At 34.8% G+C, this 22,677-nt stretch overlaps 1 protein-coding gene across 1 annotated transcript in view; it reads left to right on the forward strand.

Moving 5' to 3' along the window:
* Positions 1–21,156, forward strand: part of LOC109064115 (rho guanine nucleotide exchange factor 25-like) — a 64,019-nt gene extending 42,863 nt beyond the window's left edge. Inside the window, exons 3-18 of the mRNA XM_042750115.1 lie at positions 1,008–1,315; positions 2,414–2,506; positions 9,014–9,138; positions 10,201–10,267; positions 10,619–10,722; positions 10,943–11,012; positions 13,629–13,718; positions 14,423–14,515; positions 15,587–15,637; positions 15,904–15,981; positions 17,261–17,452; positions 17,536–17,716; positions 17,894–18,111; positions 18,395–18,562; positions 19,732–19,737; positions 20,210–21,156. Of these exons, the coding sequence (XP_042606049.1) occupies positions 1,008–1,315; positions 2,414–2,506; positions 9,014–9,138; positions 10,201–10,267; positions 10,619–10,722; positions 10,943–11,012; positions 13,629–13,718; positions 14,423–14,515; positions 15,587–15,637; positions 15,904–15,981; positions 17,261–17,452; positions 17,536–17,716; positions 17,894–18,111; positions 18,395–18,562; positions 19,732–19,737; positions 20,210–20,323 (1,958 nt within the window). The 3' untranslated portion in view covers positions 20,324–21,156. The remainder of the gene's footprint in view (positions 1–1,007; positions 1,316–2,413; positions 2,507–9,013; positions 9,139–10,200; positions 10,268–10,618; positions 10,723–10,942; positions 11,013–13,628; positions 13,719–14,422; positions 14,516–15,586; positions 15,638–15,903; positions 15,982–17,260; positions 17,453–17,535; positions 17,717–17,893; positions 18,112–18,394; positions 18,563–19,731; positions 19,738–20,209) is intronic.
* Positions 21,157–22,677: the final 1,521 nt, after the last annotated feature.

Consider the following 22,677-nt stretch of genomic DNA (forward strand, 5'->3'; position numbering starts at 1 on the left):
GTAAAGCCAAGTGTGGCATTTTCAAAACCATGCTGATGCACAATAACCTCCTTTAGCCTAGACTCAATCTGTTATTTTGGTTTTATGAAACTTACAATAAAATATAAAGCACATCATTTTTGTTACTCTGCACTAAGTAAGACTTCTTTGTAGAGTCAGTGCAATTAAATGTTTAATTGAAAAACTCCATTAAAAATATCAGTTTCCCAATTCCAGTTTGGGACAATTTACAACAGTGCCATTTTTGATATGGGAAAATGAAATAAATTTAAGGTAATTATCTCAGAATATAGAGAACATAATATTTATTGTGTGTAATTTCCAAAAAAGTTGTAATTTTGTCAAATTATGTGTAAAATGTGATAATATTATTTAACTGTGTGTATTTTGAATATGTAAAGTGCTTGCAAAGGAGTCAGCTATTGTATTTGAAAATGTGTTGTTCCCACTAAAGAGTGAAATAATGAAATACAGTATATAATTTGAGATGTGGTAGAAATTACATTGTATTGAAAATGTTCATGAATGGTCATGTTATTATTATCAAACATTAATAATAATAATAAATATTTATTGAGAAATCATTAGAATGATGACACTGAAGACACATGTGACACTGAAGACTGGAGTAATGGCTGCTGAAAATTCAGTTTTGCCATCACAGGAATAAATTCCATAAATAAATAAATTCAAATTTAGAAAACTCAAATTGAGCATAAGAGACTTCTTTCAAAAAATGTACCCTAAACTTTCAAATAGTAGTGTATTTAAAAGTCTACAAGATTAAAAGTGGCTGTAGTTGAAGAAACTAGTCACAGGCTTGAAGTCTGAGATGGGAAAAATTCTTCACAATGCCTCAGCTATGGTCCATATTTAGTGTTATAGTGTGTTTATGTAGAGTGTGTTTATATATAAGGCAGATTTATTTTGTTTTCCCTCTGCTGTCCTGCTCTCAGACTTAATTCCTCTTCCATCTCTTTCTCTCTTCCCTCTCTCTGTCTGTACAGACTCATACTCAGCCGCTGGCAGTGAGGGCAGTATCTCCACCTCGGTGGCCTCTCTGCCGCCCCAGGCTTCAGGCAGTTCAGCCCCAAACTCCCCAGGCTCCCGTCGCTCTGTCAGCACCCTGAAGAAATGGCTGACCAATCCAGTTCGTAAACTGAGTGCTGGGGCGACCGGAACGGCTAAGGGGGAGCGGCAGGTCCGCAGGATGGAGGGCAAACCCCCACCTCCACGCACCAGGAGCAGCCAAGACCTGGGCAGCCCACAAACAGAGGAGCAGTTCACCATCCTGCCAGACATAGACAAAGACCTGGTGAGAAACTGTTTGATGTGTATTATTTTCTTAATAAAAATGGACACTCAAACCAGGTTTATCATACTAAAAGCCAGTTTACACCAAGAACGATAACTATAAAGATAACATAACAGTTTTGTTATCTGTTGCTTTAAATTCTTGAGCTTTTTTCAAGTTTGTAGGATTCTGATTGGATGTAAAAAAAATTTATCATTCATCAGCTGAAAAAGTCCTCTGTTATTATTGTTATAATTGTGGTGTGAACCTCCCTATTCTCATAAAATTAGAATGATTTTTAAAAGTTTATCTTTATCATCATCATCAATGTAATAATTTATAGTTTTTATCCTTAAAACTAAAACCATAAAAAATTGGTTACTTGAAATAAAATAAATGTTAACTAAAATAATATATATATATATATATATATATATATATATATATATATATGTATATGTATATGTATATATATATATATATATATATATATATATATATATATATATATATAAAGCATATTTTATGTCAGCTAGTTGCCAAGGCAGTCTTTTCACTGAGTTTAACTAAACTAAAATAAAATTTAACTAAAACTTTAACTATAATAGATATATCTATTTTAACTTGAAGTACTAAAATAATGAAAACCAAAATGAATAAATAAATAAAAATGAATAAAACTATATAGACCTAAAAAAAACTAATAAAAATGATAAAAACACAACAAAATGACTAAAACTTTAGCTGAAAATGGTTAAAAGTGAAAACAGAAAATATAACAATAAAACCTAATTTAAAATATTAAATTTTTATCAGTCTCACACATAAAACATCAGTTTACACCACAGTACAGGTGATCCTACTTTTCATTACGGCTTGTGAATTGCACCACATTGTGCTGCCAACTGTTCGCTAGAGCCCTGTGGTTCGCCTGTGAACTGTTTGATGTGAACTTTTATCTCTGTGACCCTCTAACACACCCGCTCGTCATAGTCATACACACAGAGAGACGAATTATGGGTCAGCGTTATTTTGACCTGTGTATTGATGTTTATGAAAGACTGTGAAGGTTGTGGTTCCTGGTTCTTTTAAAGTAGTATTTTGTGTGTGTGTGTGCAGGAGTGGAGAGATGGTCTGCCTGCTCTCGAGGACTGTGATCCAGGTGTCCAGTCGGACGCTCCACAGGGATCCACCACACTAGGACAAACACAGGTAAGTCAGATTCACAAAAACAGACTTTTGGCATCATTTTGAATGTTTTTTTTTAAACCACACACATTTACATTTATTCATTTAGCAGATGCTTTTATCCAAAGCGACTTACAATTGAGGAATACAATAAGCGATTCATCATAAAGAGGCAAATAAACGCAGGAAGGCAATACAAAGTTTCAGGCATTGTTCCGATTAGTACAAGCAAGGCAGGGAGAGGTTAAGGAAAGAAAAAGCAAAGTTTTTTTTTTTTTTTAAGATGAAGTCAAAAGGCGATGAAAGAGATGAGTTTTCAGGTTTCGCTTGAAAATTGTCAGGGATTCAGCATTCCGGATAGGGGTGGAAAGTTCATTCCACCAGCCAGGAACGGTGAACGAAAAAGTTCTGGAAAGTGATTTTGTGCATTTCTGTGATGGTACCACGACACGTCGCTCACTCATAGATCTCAGGCTTCTGAAGAGAATGTAGATTCTCAAAAATGAGTTGAAGTGGGAGGATGCTGAGCCTGTGGCTGTTTCTATATGCAAGCATCAATGTCTTGAACTTGATGCAAGCTGCAACCGGGAGCTAGTGCAGGGAGATAAAGAGAGGTGTGACATGGGCCCTTTTGGGCTTGTTAAAGACCAGACGTTCTGCAGCATTCTGAATCATTTGCAAAGGTTTGATTGTGCATGATGGAAGTCCAGCTAGAAGAGCATTGCAGTAGTCCAGGCTAGAAATGACAAGGGCCTGGATAAGAAGTTGTGCAGCAAGCTCCGTTAGGAGGGGGCTGATCTTTCTGATGTTGTGCAATGCAAACCTGCAAGATCAAGCAGTTTTTGGTCTTTGAAAGTCAGCTGGTCATCGAAGATTACACCAAGATTTCTGACCAAACTTGATGGCTGAATGATGACTGAATAGTGTATTATTTGTGAAATTTGTTTATGGTTTAATGATGATTTAATAGTTTCATTATTATGATCATGTAAGTTTGTTGTGTTCAAGTTGTAAAAGTGTGCAAGTGCTCTTTTTAAAGTTTGATGTTTAAAGAATTTCTTAAAAACGATATAATTCAGAATTTGTATTCATCTAGATGCTTTTTGGGGTCGTTGTAGGTGTGATCACGGACCTTGTTTACATGCTCCTGTATGTCTCAAAGTAAACTTCATACCCTCCCATCTAAAGTCTCTGGGTATGGTGTCTGAAGCTGAGGTTATTATACAGTAATTCTTAGTAAGAATGACTAAGGGAAAGAGAAAACAAGAAAGGAGGTTGTAAGGGACTTGGGGGCTTTCTGTCAGCTTGCACATGGCAGTTCAATGTGTTTGTATTCACGCTGAGGGTAAGAGAGGCCAGATGGTCATTTGACTGATGGGTCATTTGTTGCCAGGCTGTCTCCCACAGGTTGAACCTTTAAACGTGAAAACACACATTGATTAAACACACTTCTTTGTATATTTTTTTGTAAAGTGATCTGCCAAATTGATCTACCAAATTGATCTGCCATTCAAAAGTTTGAGGTCAGTAAGTTTTTTTAATGGCTTTTATGCCTACCCAGACTGAATTTATTAAATAAAAATATAGTAAAATCGGTAATATTGTGAAATATTGTTGCAAATTAAATTAACTGTTTTCTATTTTAATATATTTTAAAATATAATTTATTCCTAATATGACAAAGCTGAATCTATAACTGATTTGGCACTCCAGAAATATTTATCATCAATGTTGAAAACAGTTATTTTTGTGTGAACTTTTTTTTTAGGATTCTTTGATGATTATAGTTTAAAGATCAAAAGGACAGAATTTAATTAAACTAAAAAATCTTTGCAACATTATAAATGTCTTTACTGTCATGTTTGATCAATGTTAATGCATCATTTCTGGATGAAAATTATTATTTTTTTTTTCAGAAAATTATTAATCTTTTTCAGAAAAAAACAAACATATTATTATGTTATCAACAAAATAATTTCAGTGAGAAATTAATTTGGAACATTAACACAAATCTATCTATTCCGGCATCTTATTTCTAGTGCTAAAATTATTAAATCTCAGGTTTTCAATGTGGTCTGACATTTTGGACCCCACTGTATATTTTTGCATGTGCATGTACACTATCTGAGCCAGAATACTTAAATGAATACAAAACACTGTGCACAACACAAACAATCACAATCACGTTAGCCAGAAGAGAGGGAATGTAAATCCAAATTGATGGCTAAATGCGGTAACATTAATAATTCCATCAGAATGTGAGTGATGAAAGGTAATTATGACCAGAGGTGCAAAACAACAAGGGGAGGAGACTGAGATCTCGAACACTGGGATTTTAATCAGAAATTAATTTATTACAAAAACAACATGAATTTAAGGTCTAGACATGTAATTCATATGCTGCTTCATATTTTTTGTGTAAAACCAGAATACAGTGGCGGATGGTGAGATTTTTATCAGTAATTCCCCCCTTAATAGCTTATTTAGGTATTTCTGTCTTATATGTAGATGTTTACTTATATTTTACTGGAAAACAAGACAAAATTTTACAGTTTATATTGGGTTTAACTACTTGGTATTGGTGTTGCTCTTCAGTGTTACTGTATGTGTTACTCTGTAACTTCCTGCCTCTCTCCATGGTGAGGCTGAGGTGTACTTTATATCATAGTCATTTGTGTCTCTGATTCAGCTCAGCTGACACCCCACTTTGTACCTGACACAGAAACATTTACTGTGGGGATCCAGCGTGAGTTTATTATTTGTTGGCTAATGGAAAATTCCTGAATGAATATGTAAGCACTTCTCGGATCCGTCCTGTCTCCCGGACGGAGGAACGCAGCACATGTTTATCAAACTGGCTGTTTTGTTTTATTCCTCACACAAATGGAGGTCTGACACAGCACTTTGAGCGAAGAACCGCTCATGATATAACCAGAACGCGAGTCCCCACGTACAAAAGAAGGTTGGATTACCTCGCTCTGCTCAAGCTAACTTGAACAATTTCCTGTAGAAAAACAACAACCGGTATGATCTTTCTTTTTATTAAAGGTCCAAGTAAAGACTTTGGGCTTCTGGGTGGAAAACAAGCTGTGGAAATAAAAAAGGGTAAAGTGCAGGAGTGGGGGTTCTCTTGCGGGCTGTGCCAAAAAACATCTGGAAATGATCTGAGTAGACCTGTGAGCCAGGCAGGAGTAACCACACTGCTCTAAAACACACAAACACCACCCCGCACCAGAAAACAACACAACAGTGTGATATACTCAGACAAGCTTGACAGCACGAACGTATCAGCAAAGTGTGGGGCATAACACTGGACTACAACACAGCATGATGAAGCAATACAACACAATATAAACATGATTTACAAAACCGTTCAGAAGTTTGGATTCTATCTTTTAATTAAAATAATATTTTAATTAAATATTACATTTAAGCAGATTTAAATTGTTTTCATCACTAATAATAATGTTTCTTGAGCACCAAATCAGCATATTAGAATGATTTCTGAATGATCATCTGACACTGAAGACTGGAGTAATGATGCTGACATTTCAGCACCAACATCATAGAAATAAATGATTTTTTTTTAAAAATATAATAAAATAGAAAACAGATATTACTGTAGCAAACAGTATTACAGTTTTTAATCCATTTTAATCAAATAAATGCAGCTTTGGTGAAATTTCTTTTAAGCATATTTTCAAATCTTACCAACCCCAAAGTTTTGAATGATTGTGTACATAAAAATTCAACGTTTTAAGGATCTTCAAAACATAATAAACTGTAAAACTGAGTCAAATTAAAATACGAATATCATAAAAATTAATTTACTGAACATTGGGTGGGTGGGTATGGTTCAAACTTTTTTTTTTTCTGTAGACTGGTTATTCTTTTTCATTCAATTCCAATGAATGAAGGGTGAAGCTTGCAAGCTTCAAAAAGAATGCAAAGCATCATAAAAGTGTTTGACTCAAATACTATATTACTCTAAAGCCATGCAGTGGCTTTGTGTGTAAAACATAAACATTTAAGACGTTATTACAGATAATCTTCACTTCAGTGAACTGTTAACTGCTGCAACTAAATAATTGATTCAATGAGTTCAGTGAACACAAAAACCTATTTGTTTTATTTGAACAAGTCAGATTCATGAAAAAAATCATTCAAACCAGTTTTATGAACTGATTTATTAAGAAAAAATTAATAAATAAAACAATTGTTCAAGATTTGGTACTCTAATGACTGTAGCAAGGAGATGCTACATCTAGAACAGATGTCAAGATTTTCAGTAATTAATGGTTAAAGATTCAGACTCTCTTTCTAACAAAGCAATCGGCTTCAGAAGACATGGAATTCAGTGCAAAAGTGATATGAACCACTTTATGGTTCTTTCAGATGGCATTTTTAACTTACCCTTTTTCTTCTAACTAAATGGAATAGAGCAACCAGTACTTATTATTAAAAACATCTCCTTTTGTGTTCCACTGAAATGATAAAATCACACAGATTTGGTGCGACATGAGGATGAGTAAATGATCAAATGATCCAAGGAACTTCCGTTCATTGTAATCCACATCGTTTTGGAGTAGATTGTGTCACATTTTTCTCACACACAACATAATAACACCCTTATAAGCAAAGGAAGTGCTTTGTAAACTCCTGTAAACAAACAAAGTGGAAAAAAGCAATAACATAATAGATGGATAGAGATGTGCTCTCCATCACAAGCTCTGAGCAAAGGAACGCTTTCTTTGAGGAGGATGTGTGACGTTAAAGTGGAAGTATTGTGTGTCAGAGAGAAAGACAGCGAGAAACCGGGGTCCTGAGAATGAAGATAAAGTGATGCTTCACAGGTGACTCTGACGTTAACCAAACAGCTAAACAGCTTTGTTTAAAGGGCAGATCTTATCAGGAGCAGGGAAACACAATAAATGGGTGCAATTGCTTTTTTGTTGCTGTTGTTTGTAGAAATGTTTTCGATTCTAACAAAGCGGTAATATGGCTGTTGATGTACAGTACACTACTGCAGACACACTGCAGGGAAGACAATGACAAGTGGTTGTTTTTGTCTGCAGGTTATTTGATGCCTTTACCCCTACCCAATAATCATTTCTTCATTACCTGTGACTGTCTTCACGTCTGGTATTGATTTTGTCATACAACAGTGGTAATGCATAATATTTTATGCCACAAAGAGTGTTCTATGTCAGTTAGATGACAAGCACTATTGTGTGTGGGTGCATTTTGCCTAAATTGTTACCAAATGGTCAAATTAATGTGCTAAATGATGCCTAAAAGGGGTGGTTAACACCATAAATTCTGGCATCATTCATTCACCCTCATCTCATTCCAAACTAGTGTCATTCTATTATTGTTTATATATTATTATACTATTTATTAATATTTTGAATGATCTTTTCTTCTTATTTTATTAATTTTTATTTTTATTTATTGTTTTTTTATACATATATTTTGATATAGCTTTTCGTTTTTTTTTTTTTTTTTTTTTTTGTAATTTAATTGTTTTTGTAATTTTAGTACTTCAACTTAATTTATTTTTTTTTTTTTTTTTTTGTATTTTTATTTTATTTTTTTTTTTGTTTTTCATCTAATATTTTTTTTTTTTTTTTTTTATTTTTTTTAATTATTGTTTAATTTATTTTATTTTTTTTTATTTTATTTAATTGTTTGTATAAAAATAGATATTTTGTTAAATGTCACAGTATGTTTTTTTCTTTGTCCATACAATGAAAGCAGTTTGATTTCATGGAATAGAAATGTAATTTGTTCAGTAATATATCGCATATGAGTGTGGAACATATCTGAGTGAATTTAGCACAATGCTTTGCAGTTGCACAATTTTATATTTCACTAGGCAAAAAATGTAAGTTATAAAAGAACACCATTTCACAAGAAGTTGCATGATTTTATGTATTATTCATGTATGTTGCACAAATAGTGTAGGAAGAGATACTTTTGAGATATTAATGCTTTGTAGAAATAACAAGCATGACTACAAACAACTGTGAGGGACGTGAAAAAGTGTGAGGATTTATAGCATAGTTATGTCCTAGTTTTACCTCTGATGTGGTCAACAAACACATTAACAAAGACAGGACGTCTTCAGACTTCCTCTTTCCGTCTCAAATTATTGAACCACTTTTGGGGCTGTATGCACATCTGTCCTCTTCTAAAACAATGGTCCATATCAACCAAAACAATTTGACACGAGTTTCTGTGAGAACATTGTTACTTCACTGGGTCAGCGGAGATTCAGGGTAGTGCATCTCCTCTGTCTCATTGGTGTCATGATTATTGGCGAGCGCTGAATTCCTGTTATCATTCAGTCACTGTCACCAGCAGACCCAGCATGCTTTTTTCCTGTCACCTAGGCAACCTGAGCTATTACAACAGCTCATATCTTTCCAATCCACTCTCTCGCCTCTGTCCCTGCAGCCATCCCTGGAGTGAATAACATTTCAGCATTATGTCTCGTCTCTTATTCACAGTTATCCTCCTCTGTGTCTGCAGATCACCCAGTGCACCAGCCTACAGGCTGACGACAATGGCTCTGCATTGATGGATGACAACTCCAGCGAATCAACAACCACCATAGACAGCGAAGAAGATCGGAAGAGTGCCTTAGAAAAAAGCATGTGTGTGTGAAATCTTGTGTTAAGTAACATAGGAACTTCTTATTTTAGACTGCTTATGTAATAGAAATGCTTCATTTAAATCTTTTTGATGTGGTATTACTTTGAGATTTCTGTTGCAATATTTAATAGAGCAGACATCAGATGTTCATTAGTACACCACAATCACGTCATCCCTAAAGGAAAATCCAGTTTAAGCCAGTAGGTGGTCATTAACTGGTTTAAGATGGTAGACTAGTCACAACAGCTTAAGGAGATAAAGTTGGTTTTTGGATCATGGTAGCTGGAGGATCATGACCATCTTGGACTATCTAATGACTATGTTAGATCAGCTAATGACAAATTGCACCTGTTATGAACTGTTATGTTATTATCTTATCTGGCAACCAACATTTTTTCTATATACTAACCTTTAGACCAGGTAATGATTACCAGTACCAGCTAGAAACCAGCTGCCAGATGGCCAACACAAGTCAAACTGGTTTTTGAAACATCATCAATTTAAGATCATCTTAAACTAGCTAAAGATAATCTTAGACCATCTTAGATTTTAACCAGCGTTTTTTTTTTTTTTTTTTTTTTTTTTTTGTAACAGCTAAAGACAATCTTAAACCAGCTAAACCTAATCCAGCTAATGACATTTTATATTATCTTATCCAACTTGGACCAGCTAATGACCATATTAACCAGCTAGAGACTAGCTAAAGATCATCTTAATCCAGGTAAAGATCATCTTAGACTAACTAATTACAGTTTTAGATAAGCTAATGACCCATTTGGACCAATTAATGACCATCTCCGTCCAGCTAGAAACTATTTACTGTGTTCCAAAACACAGCTACCATCATAAACTGGATTTTCCAGTAGGAATATTCACACATTTGATATAAAGGCCCTTCATCTGGTCCACAAATAGCTCCCAGATTATTAATATGCTGCGCCAGTCAGAACTCTGCTAATATTACACCCTGTATTACTCACTGCACATGTTTTGAGCTGTCAGATATTCTAAATGTATTGAATGACTTGATGACACCAGTGAAAGCTGACTTCTTTCTTCTGCAGGTATGTTCTAAATGAGTTGATAGAGACAGAAAAGCTGTATGTAGATGATCTAGGACTTATTGTGGAGGTGAGCTTAAAATATCTATTAACAAATCACTTGTGGATTTGATCAACTCTGTTACGGAATGCTATCCATTTTCCTGTAATCTTAGAATGACTCGAATGCATTTCAGAGCATTTAATCACAACAGAATTAGATTTGATGCATCAACTGACCTGAATTCCTCTCAACTGTAATACTGATCACAGTATAAATCAAAGTAATGGTGCCTGGATTTAAAATATTTGGAATATGATGATCTACATTTTTTTATGAGAGTGATATTTTATCACACTTGAAATGTCTCAGATTTAATAATAAAAGAGTAATTTTATGGGTCATGAGCTTTGAAAGTTCATCATGTTCTGTCTCTCAAAGGGCTACATGGCCACTATGAATGCAAAAGGAGTTCCAGAAGATATGAAGGGAAAAGATAAAATAGTGTTCGGGAATATTCATCAGATCTACGACTGGCATAAAGAGTAAGTTTATCTGTGTTTGTGTGTATATCACAAATCTGATAGGACTTTCAGTATATTCCTAAACCTTTAGACCGAATTGTCCTCAGCTTCTCATGTCCTTGCAATTTCTACACTGATTTTTTTTTTGTTGGAAAAAATCTGTGGATTTTAGTTTATGCAGATTCCATATGGTCCTGCTAATGACTTATGATGGGCTCAATGTCTGATTCTCCCCTCTTAGTTATTTCCTGGGTGAGCTGGAGAAATGTGTGGCTGAGCCTGAACGACTGGCCCAACTTTTTATCAAACATGTAAGTCTCTCTATTATTCTAGCTTTCATCTGTCTGTCTGTTTCTTGCACTGAGTAAACCGAGCTGAGAAAACACAGGGGTTTTTAATACACACGCCTGTTTTAACACCCCATTTATTCTTCCATCATCCCACTCTATTTCTGTCCACCCTCAGACACCCTGTTACTGATACGGCCCATTTGAGGCTGTGTTTGCTTGTGTTGTGTCCATTGGCTCACAACCACAAGGGAAAAAGAGGCGAGAAAAGAAAGAGGAACAACAAGCACAACTACGTCCTTTGATAACACTACTGCTTTACACACCATATCTATTTCTGGAGTTCAGTTCTATGCTATGGACATACATGCATAAATAACCCACCAAGAAGAAACAGCACAACCCCTGCATGCCACCCACAGGCATACACATTAAAAACTAAAATTTGTAGATTTAAAGTTGTGGAAGTACTTCGCAGTAATTTGTTAAAAGCTACCACATGCTGTGATACAAGTTTTGGTGGTGAATCAAAGTGTTTTGCTTAAATGAAAAGCGCTGAGTTACTGTACGAATTGGCGTCTGCCAGCATTTGCCCTTTCTACCGTTTAATGAGCCTGAGCCCTTTGGGTAATAACTTAAAAAGGCTTGAGGGGAATAAAGAAACTTATAACAAAAATCTAAAGGTTGAGTCAAACTGTGAAACAAGCATAGTGGGAAATCGGTTGGTAATGAGAAACAGTAATGGAGGGTGAGTAAGGGCCAGACTGTCCCCACACTTTTTTTTCCTTTCACAAAAAAGAACATCTCTCTTTCTCGTTCCAGTTTCCTCAGCCTCTGCTCTCACCCTTTCTTTTAACTCATGCAGTGCATAACAAAGTTATTAGACACTGAAGTTATATCAGGACTTTCCAACTTCCAGTCATTGATGCGTAACGTAGATAAATTAAGATGATAGGTTGCAAAATCTTTCAGCTCGTCTCAGACAGTCTTATAAGGACATGCCACTGCACTGAAAAAATAAATAAATTCTGAATTAGTATTTCTTTTTGCTGTTTTCTTGTAAAAAATAACCAAACATATTACACAAATTGCATTTATAATTTTGAATTATAATAATTAATAATACAAATAATAGTTAGCATAAATTTAGCTAATAAGTGAGTTTATTCTTCTATACAGTAGTTACATTTGTTAACATTATTTAATGCATTAGGTATCATGAACTAACATATTTTACAATAATATTAATGTGTTATTAATGTAAATTTAATACATTTAATTTATAAATATCCTATTGTCCTTTGTTAATTCCTTTTCATTCATAATTCTTTAATACATTAATTTGTGTTCTTTCATAATTCATTAAAGGGATAGTTCACCCAACAGGTTTGGAACGACATGAGGGTGAGTAAATGATGACAAAAATTTCATTTTTGTGTGAACTATTCCTTTAATACTCATATATTTAGAAATTTGCATTAATCCAAAAATAATAAATATTGTAAAATATTATTCATTTTTAATGTGTGATACCTAATATATTATCTACTGTTAGCAAGTTAAACATTGTAAAGTGTTACTGAAAATAAACTTGATTTAAAATGAAATAAGATTTAAGGATGTAAAGAACAAAAATCCTGATTATGAAATGAATTTTGTGCAGCGTCCGTATGAAGCTCTTACAATCTGTTGATAGAACCATTCATGCTTTGACGTCTACCCAGTTGGCTTGTCTCTAGGCAACTCATTCAGTGTGTATGAGTGTTTATTTCTGTGTGTGAGGTAGTGTCCAGTTGTAACGTCCTACTACCTGAATGCAGTGTGTGTGAGAGAGAGAATGGGGCTCTGATTACATTGAGGATAATTGGGCTGAATTATACATGGCCTTCTGCTCATGCTCCTCCATCAGTGTTGTGTAATCTCTCTCTCTATGCTGTCACAGCACGCTGCTTTTATAATGCAGACAAAGTCAGTTTCAAACTTATTAAACACTTACTGCAGCTTAAAAGTTTCCATTGAATCACCTCTGTCTTAATACATGTCCACCGCTCCCCATTTTTTTCTAGCTGCATTTACGTGTAGGATCAGGAAAGAAGGATTTAGATCAGATAAACTACCAGTAGTGACCAATTTATCAATCTTTTCCTTAAATGTCTTTGACATATTTCCATAACAGTTACTGTTTCTTCACATTAGCAACTATTTACTTTATTAATAGGATTTCTGGACATTAGATTGTACTTAATGAGTGTATATTTAATAAACATTATCCCTTAAAAGCCACTTTCAGACACTTAAGGCATGTCATTACTTTAGATACAAAAAAATCAAACTAGATGGATTCTGCAAACAAATGATGACAGAGCCTTTCTGAGATATAACTGCAATGATTTTGATCAAATACAAGTCACTTTCCCTCAAGTTGATAAAAATTTCCTAGTAGTTTCATCACATTAATAGTGGATGTGGATGTTTTATCTCAATTCGAACTGTATATCTATTATTTTATTGTGGTTTAAGTGTCCAAATACTTCTTGTGCAACATGCAACTATTACTACTCGGTATAACTATAAATACTTCACTGTAACTATCTCTGCTGAGCTAATTCAGTCTGCCCTTTCTGTTTGCACAAACCACAGGAAAGACGGCTTCACATGTACGTGGTATATTGCCAGAACAAACCTAAGTCTGAGCACATCGTGTCAGAATACATTGAGACCTACTTTGAGGTAAGTGCATATGAAGTGCAAGCACACAAACACATGCATACACACTCAAGTGGAGTCCTCAGTGATGCACAGATTAAGCGTGAGGGGCTGTTTTGGGCGCACAAGCCCATCTGTGTAAATATCTCAAGGCAGACTTTCTCGCTCTCTTTCCTTTTGCACTGTGTGTGTGTGTAATCCTTCAGTGGACATGAAGGCCCTGACTGACCCATCAATTCTTGGAACAGACAAAACAGGGAGCTGCTTGATCGAAAAGTTTGACACTTAATGGATTCTTCTCAGTGCGGTGCCAAAACATTTAGAGGTTTGATAGCTAGCATTACTTTAGGTTTTATAGATTGAGATTGCAGGGCATTATGGGATAATGGATCAAGGAGAGTGTTTGGCTATGTTTGGAGTGGAATACCAGCATAAGTTTAATGCATACTGTCCAGCAAGTACTGCATACTGCCTAACATTGTCTAGTATTTGACACCATATGTAAAATTAAGTTAAATTTATAATTTAAAAAAATAAATAATTTTAACTCAATTTTGGTCTTAACTTTTGGCAGTCACATCATATGAAACTCATCTATAAAATGTGATCATATATATAGAAAAAATTGTGGATAGTATAGTAGTATGCTGTCCAGAACACCAGCTTTCTCTTTTTGTGCATAAAGGAATCAGTCAGTGAGGTGAATGTTTGTGTGTGTTTGTGTGCAGGAACTGAAACAGCAGCTGGGTCACAGGCTGCAGCTGAACGACCTGCTCATCAAACCTGTGCAGAGGATCATGAAGTACCAGCTGCTTCTGAAGGTGAAACAGAGCACAACACACAGACGTGCACAAACACACACATTACAATTCATTCTTGTGTACTCATGGCTCATTCTGTTAGGAGTGTTGTGGACCATGTCTTATCAATTCCACTTCATAAATAAAACTAGAATATCAAATTACTATCAAATACTGATGGAGATGTATTGATTTTAAGAGTAAAAAGTAAAATGTCCATTGCCACACTTTGTATGTTGACCACTCAAATTTTCATTGATATTTCATATATATCTATATTTCGTTTCTATATATAAGCAGATTAATGAGCTATTGATATTTACTCTACTATTCAAAAGTTTTTTTTTTTCAAAAAATTTTTTTTGAAAGAACTCTTTTAAGCTTACCTTGCCTGCATTCATTTGATCAAAATATACTGTAATACTGTAAGCATAAACTATTATTACAATTGAAATAACTTTCTATTTTAATATATTTTAGTTTTATTCCTGTGATGGCAAAGCTGAATTTTTAGCAGCCATTACTTCAGTCTTTAGTGTCACATGATCCTTCAGAAGTCATTCTAATATGCTGATTTGTTGCTTGAGAAATATGTATTATTATTGTTAATGCTGAAAACAGTTTTTATGTAGGAAAGGCTTTTTTTCCTTTCAGTATCTCTTGATGACTAATTGTAAAATGACTTTACTGTTACTTTTGATCAATTTAATGTGTCCTTGCTGAATAAAACTATAAATAACTCTTATTGACCTCAAACTTTTTAACGGTATTATATGTATGTGTTCTTATATTCTGCCCTGGTTGGCAATCACTTAAGAAAGAAATATATCTGAAGTTTATGGAAGAATAATAGTAAAATATTGTCGATGCCAACTGTCATACGGTTAAATTGAACTAAAATTAGCGGCTCTGTACTGTAACTGTAGAGTCACCCACATACAGTGCATTATTTTCTTCTCATGTTCAAGGATCCACCAGCTTACTGCTCAGAATGCACTTAATTAGTTTCCACACACAAAAAGCCATTAGTACAAATAGACCCCGATACAAAAATAGAACATTCTAGAGCTCACGCTGTGTGTCTTGCGACAGGATTTCCTCAAGTACTACACAAAGGCTGGGATGGACACTGAAGAGCTGGAGGTATGAGTCACTCAGACACCAAAATTATTATGCAAGTTTTATTTCTCAAGACCAGAAACACATAATCCCACCAAGGAATATTGTGTGACTCCTTGACTATGCCAACATATTTTTTCTTCACTTTGGTTTTAGTTTGAGCCAGAAATCAGTAATACTGTACTTGCTCATAGGCTTTAGTAAGGAATTGAGGCCAGTTTCCACGTATTGCTGTTTCTTGCATTCTGTCCTTCTTCATCTCTCTCTGTCTTTCTTTCACTCTGGAACAGAAAGCAGTGGAGGTGATGTGTTTTGTTCCGAAGCGCTGCAATGACATGATGAACGTGGGTCGGCTGCAAGGCTTTGAGGTATGGCGCCAGACACAGGCTGTGGTTTTAAAGCTGTCGCGCTGTGGAAATGCTGGGAGAGACTCTGATCCCCTGAAGCAAGGGAGTGCAAGAGAGACTGAAAAACAAATGAAAATGCAGATTTTTGATCCCCTGAAGCTATATATATATATATATACAGTTTACATTTAAAATCTGCATTTTCAATTGTTTTTTCAGTCTCTCTGCAGATTTTAAATGTAAAACTGTATATATATATATATATATATATATATATATATATATATATATATATATATATACAGTTTACATTTAATAATAAAAAATAAAATTGTTTTTCAGTCTCTCTTGCATTCCCTTGCTTCAGTGAAAAAAAAAAAAAAAAAAAAAAAAAAAATATATATATATATATATATATATATATATATTTTTTATTTTTTATTATTCAGCAAAGGTGCATTAATTTATCAAAAGAGACAGTAAAGACTTTAACTTTGTCACAAAAGATATGAATTTTAATATAAATTCAGTTTTTATATCAGTTAATATAAAGCTTTTATTCATCAAAGAATCCAGAAAAAAATGTAGCACAGTTTCCAAAATATTAAGCAGTATAACCGTTTTCTGCACTGATAATAAGAAATAATACTTGAAAACAGTTGTTTTGAATTGTAATATTTCACAATGTTACTATATTTTTATTGTATTTTTATTAAAATAAATATAGCCTTCATATGCATAAAACATTTTTATATATATCATATTTTCTATTTATTCGTAATCAATAATCTCTTTTCATTGCAATGTAGCATATTTACAGTATGTATGTTTTGTATGTTGTGTTTTTCTAGAATTATTTTCTTTGCCTTTAGCATGTTCACTGGTTGTATGATTTTCTATAAAGCTACTTTGGAATGATATTTATAAAAAAAAAAAGGGTAAAAGAAAATAATAATAGTTTAGTTAGCTAAAACTGCAGATTAAATATTTTCCACATATTTTACTATTTCATTTTGGCTTTCAGGGACAGTGATAACTGAAATCCAGCCAAAAGTTTTTTGCAGTAACATGTTCATGCTTAATTTTTTTTTTTTTCACACACATATATATATATATATATATATATATATATATATATATATATACACACACACACACACACACACACACACACACATATATATATATACACAGACACACACACAAACACAGTAACCTGTGTTTGTATTTTAAGAAGGGGATTATCATATTTTTGGGTCCCAAAGGGTTTGAAAAGCCTTGCCCTTTCTGTCTTTATCAGGGGAAGATCACGGCACAAGGAAAACTTCTCCAGCAAGACACGTTCACAATTGCAGAACAGGACAGCAGCCTCCTTTCCCGCACTAAAGAGAGACGGGTCTTCCTGTTTGAACAGCTTGTCATCTTCAGTGAGCCAATAGACAGAAAGAAAGGATTCTCTCTACCTGGATATATTTTTAAGAACAGTATTAAGGTGAGTTTGAGGAAGTTATTATCATATAAGGTTTCTGTATTACGCAGTATGTTTGCATTGGTTAACATGGCTTCTCCTTTCAGATAAGTTGTCTGGGTGTGGAGGCATGTGTAGACAGTGACCCAAATCGCTTTGCCCTGACATCTCGGGGGGCTGATGGCAGCACTGTGCGATTTGTCTTGCACTCTTCATCGCAGGACATCTGCAAGGCTTGGGTCAGTGACGTGAGCCAAATACTGGAGACCCAACGTAATTTCCTAAATGGTGAGATCTTCAAAGTTTCCCCAGCGGTTAATGAAAATAATATAAACTTCAGTCAAAGTAGCTGCCATATTTAAATGACACAAACATAAAGCTATGAGGGATAAAAGGACAGAGGCTTCAGTTTTTGTTTGTGTCAAATTAAAAATGGCTATCAATTTTGTTTTGTGTGTGTTTCAGCCCTGCAGTCGCCCATAGAGTACCAGAGAAAGGAGAGCAAGAGCAACAGTTTGGGCCGTAGCATGAAGCCTCCTCTGTCAGCAGTGGTTGGTCTGAGGCCCCACTCCTCAGCTTCTATTGACCGACACAAACTGCCCTGTCTGCGCTCCTGTAACACATCTTTGCCCTCTCTCTACCTGCCCAGCCAGGTCCCCACTGATAACCACTCCCAGCCAGAGGTAAGAGAGCTCAAGCCTTTATAAATTAACACTATTTAGAAATGCTTCAAAAAGAAAAACTACCTATTAAATTGCAAAATGACCAAACCAAAATAGAAAAGAATTTAAACCTATTTAGATATGCTTAAAAAAAGTAAATAGAAAAAGCATGTGATAGCAACTTGTTTTTTTACTCTTCCCAGTGTAATCATCTGAGGGGTCACAATCTTATGTGGTAAATAGATATAAATAACTTGTTATTTCTTGTAATTTTGTAACTGCTGTTTCTGTCTGATGTTTACAGTCAACACAAGTCCAGCGCTGCCCGGTTGACTCCAGACTGAATTCACAGACGGTGTCTCCAACTCATGTGCAGCTGGCCTTCTCTGATGAGCCTCCATTCTCCCAGGCACCTCTAAACTGCCAAGCAGTCTCCAACGGCCTGTGTTCCTCTAGCACGCAAGCCTCACAGGTAAAGTGCAGCTGTGCTGGTGTTTGGTAAGCATGCAATTTAGAAAAAGAAGCCACACTGCTCCCCCTGCTGGTGTAAAGTAGACATTCAATAACAAACATAAACGGGCTTCTTTGCAGGACAGGTACAATGTCTTAAGCATCGGTTTTATGTGATTTAATACAACTGGTTTCATTACATTATATTTCCGAAAAAAACAATGGAGTAAACCATCAGCTCATTTGATTAGAAATAGTGCAATATTTCTTATTTATTTTTACCTCATAACATCTTTAATCATATTTATGACTGCTGTGAAGTCTCCTTTGTTGAGGTTTTCCCTATTCTGATGCTGTTAAAACATCCCTCTCTGTCTACAGCGTCGTCTAGTCCCGAATGAGCTTTGATGACAGTTCAACAATAGTTGTGTGTGAAATAGCTGTTTATCTGCTTTACTCAGGGCCTTTGAGCAACAGAACTTCACAAACAGGAAGGAGACAGGTTGACAGAAGGAAGTAACAGATCCCTATCTAACGCCTGATTGTTCTTGCAGGCTGTTGAATCAGACTGGTGCTGGATCCAAGCACTGTTTTGACTTCAGTTCCCCTGTTTTTTTTTTTGTTTTTGTTTTTTTTTTTAAAGCCAGCTACTTTTCATGCTAAGTTAATTTTATACTAGTTTATCTTCTGTATCTAAATCTAAAATTATCTCCCATCTAATTTCAATTAATGTCGGCAATGATTACATTTCTTCAGGCTATATTTATAATATTAAGGAAAAATAGGGGTTTCTTAGGATGTGCTTATATTAGCATTTTGATTGTTATTTCTATTCTGATATTGAAGGTGAGAAATGAGTCAAGGACAGGTATACCAAGGGACACCGATCATAACTAAGATCTGAGGTTTATAATAAGTGTGAAAAGCTTTCAGAGTTTCTAGACAGAACCAAAAAGCAAGGCATAAGACAATAACACATCTGTCTCTCTCATATCTAACAAGGATTCTTGATCTGACAGGAGTGTTGAACAATATGTCGTCATTTCTGAAGCTCTGTTGTGACAATTTTCAGTCATGCCTATTTTAGTCATGTCATAAACCGTGTAACAAACATATTACTCTTAATATCTTGGGCTGCTCCTGGTAATTAAGACTCTTCAGCCATTTTTAGACTAGCGCTAGGCTTGTGACAGCTCATTATTCTCTGCTTGGGGAATAGACAGGAATTTCTTTGCTGCACGCATCGCAAACCTTTATACATTCACAAATTAAGATTTCAGATGAATTTTCCGGGGAGAAATTTTAATCCTATGGAAGCCTGTGAGACTTAAAAAAAAAATTAAAAGGTAACTGAGACTTAATATATCTCACTTGCAACTTTGCAACATGCTAATTGCATTTTTTATAATTGTGACTTTGTATCTTATATTGTAATTTTATAGCACACAATTGTGTTTTTTCTTTCTCATAATTGTGGCTTATGTCACATTATGACTGTATGTGGCATATGCAAACATTTCTTATAATTGTGACTTTATATCTTTACACATTCAACTTCATATCCCAGTTGTGACTTTATATTTCGCGATGTGACACTATATCTCATAATTCTATTTTTTTCTTTATATAAATATATATTTCATTTTTTACTATATTTTTGTCGATATTGGGCTATTTTGGCCGCAGATCTTCACCGAGAGAGGGACGCATGGCTGTTCCAAGTCCCTCCTCCACTCTTCAGCGCTCCAGTAACTTGGCCCAGCTTGATGAGGATGACCTGTGAATGGAAATGACCCTAATTCTGATTTTGCACCAGAGCATGCCACAGTCTGGACTTTATTCACGTCTGTTATCTTGTGGTATTTTTCCTAAACCTGTGACGCGAATTACCTAGTGACTTTTTAAATTGTTTTATATAATTTCTCTGTTTTTTGTTGTTATTGTTGTCTTTTATTAAAGTTTTGTTTTGTTCAAAGGAGAATCAACCATTCCTATATTGGGAGGTCACTGGAGCAGGAACCAGAGTAAACCTTTATTTGAGGGTGTGAGGATGCATTTGGGCAAGCGTGCATGTAATGTATGAATGAGTATTTGTGTGCTAAATTCTGATGGCTTCATCTTTGCAAACATACTGAACATTTTCCATCAGATGTGTTTTGCAGAGAACATACTGTATTATTATGAACATAAGAGGGTCCTTAGTGGGCTCACGCTGGATTTTAAAGGTTTCGGACTATTGGTGCCTCTTTACAGAAGCTGTCTTTCTATCTCCCATCTATACTGAATGCTTTTGTGGGCTGCGTAAACTCTTCTGAAGGAGCTAAGGGGAAACAGACTCTAAATGTAGCTAATTTGTATATACTGTATGTAGAAGAATGATCTGTGCATGGAGACACAGACACTTGGCTTTCTCTTCACTAATTGGATGTTTGAATTCTCGAAGACCAGTCAACTCCATTGTAGAGGACAGTGAGCGATGCCACTTGCGGAGCTTCGTGTTCAGACTTCACAACTACAGGTGGAAATAAGAGATCACACACAATGAGCATCTGGAGGAACTGCTCAAGGGTTGGACTGAAAGATGGACAGCAGTTGTTACAGCAGAAGAACTTGAAGTGTGGGTATAAAAGATGTTACACGAAGATTTTTGGTATGAACTGCTACTCTTTGTGTAATGCACACTGCCTGGATTACTCTGCAGGTCTTGTCATACAAATTTAGGTTGCTGAATTGTTAGATATTATTATTATTATTATTATTATTATATAACTTAATTAAGGCCAAAGGTAAATTATCATGTCATTATGTGCCAAAAGCAGGTGCCAGTACCCTTTACACAAAAATGAATGAAATATTAAGCCTAAAATGTAATTCAGTTAATTTATCGATCATTTGAAAACAAGCTAGAACACTTGCTTAATTTTTAGGAAAATGTTTTCATAAGAACAAGGGGAAAAGCTAAATATGTCAAAGTTTCCAAAGTTTTCAAAACATTGTGTTTTGTTTAGTTGTTTTATAGTTTTTATTAAAGCAAATTATTTGTTAATGACAAACCAAATCATTAGTTAGAAAGAGGATTGACATTGTTAATCGAGTCTGAAACATATAGTTTGTCATAAAATGTTGGATGTCTCACCAAAGAAGGGATGGTATGTGTTTGGTATTTGATGATGAAGCATGATCAATAAGCACTTTCACTCCGTTTAGCTCATTGCACATTCTTTCCAACAGAGGGTGCCAGAGGACTTCAGCGCTGTATACACAACCAATCAGTCTTTTTCACAGATCAGTTTAAAACTTCAAATTCAAAACTCTGCACCAAAGCTCATGTGCTATACTGTCGGCATGTTTCAGATGCATTCGCATAAATATCCTTAAAATGATTGTAACAACCTTCTCTTGCCTTGACGTATTATTCAAATCAGCAGAAATCAAATAATTTGTCATAGCCCTGTATAAACTGAAAGCTTTCCTGTACTGCCTTTCCACAAATGTGGATTTGAATCTTACATTGTTGCATGCTATTTTGAAGAACACCTCTAAAAGATGAAGGACATGATGTAGAGAAAGAATTGAACATGATCTATGTCTATGTGACAAAACCTATCATTGTATTATATCAAATTAAACTGGTTCCTTTTGGAACACAAGAGTGTTTAGGAACATACAATGTTTCCTTTTCTGCTGTATTCATAGACGTTTGCTGCGTTATGTCTTTGAGGATGTGTATTCGTTGTATAAGGGAGACCGGGGCTAGTTGTCACACTAAAATATTTCTAAGATTGTTTTGGAAAGTCAGTTTCTGTATAGAAAAAAAAAGAAACATACAAAGAAATCCCAATGTAGCTCACTGAACATGACCTATAAAAGGGCAACTTGTCGAAGTCACATTGAAACTTCCATTAAATAGCTATTATTTGGCTTATCAGCAAAATTGTGCAGTAAAAAAACTATAAATTAAATTGTAATTATCATTTGTTTAAAATTACAAAATGTAAAGTATATGACAACTTGCACTAATATTATGAAAAATGTTTTTGCCCCACAAAACAAAGTTAAACCTTTCAGTCAAAATTATATTCTAATTATAATCTAAAACTATAATCTTCATTAAATAATTGACCTTTTTTGTATCCC

Source organism: Cyprinus carpio, chromosome B23 (assembly GCF_018340385.1).
Source record: "Cyprinus carpio isolate SPL01 chromosome B23, ASM1834038v1, whole genome shotgun sequence".
Taxonomy (NCBI): domain Eukaryota; kingdom Metazoa; phylum Chordata; class Actinopteri; order Cypriniformes; family Cyprinidae; genus Cyprinus; species Cyprinus carpio.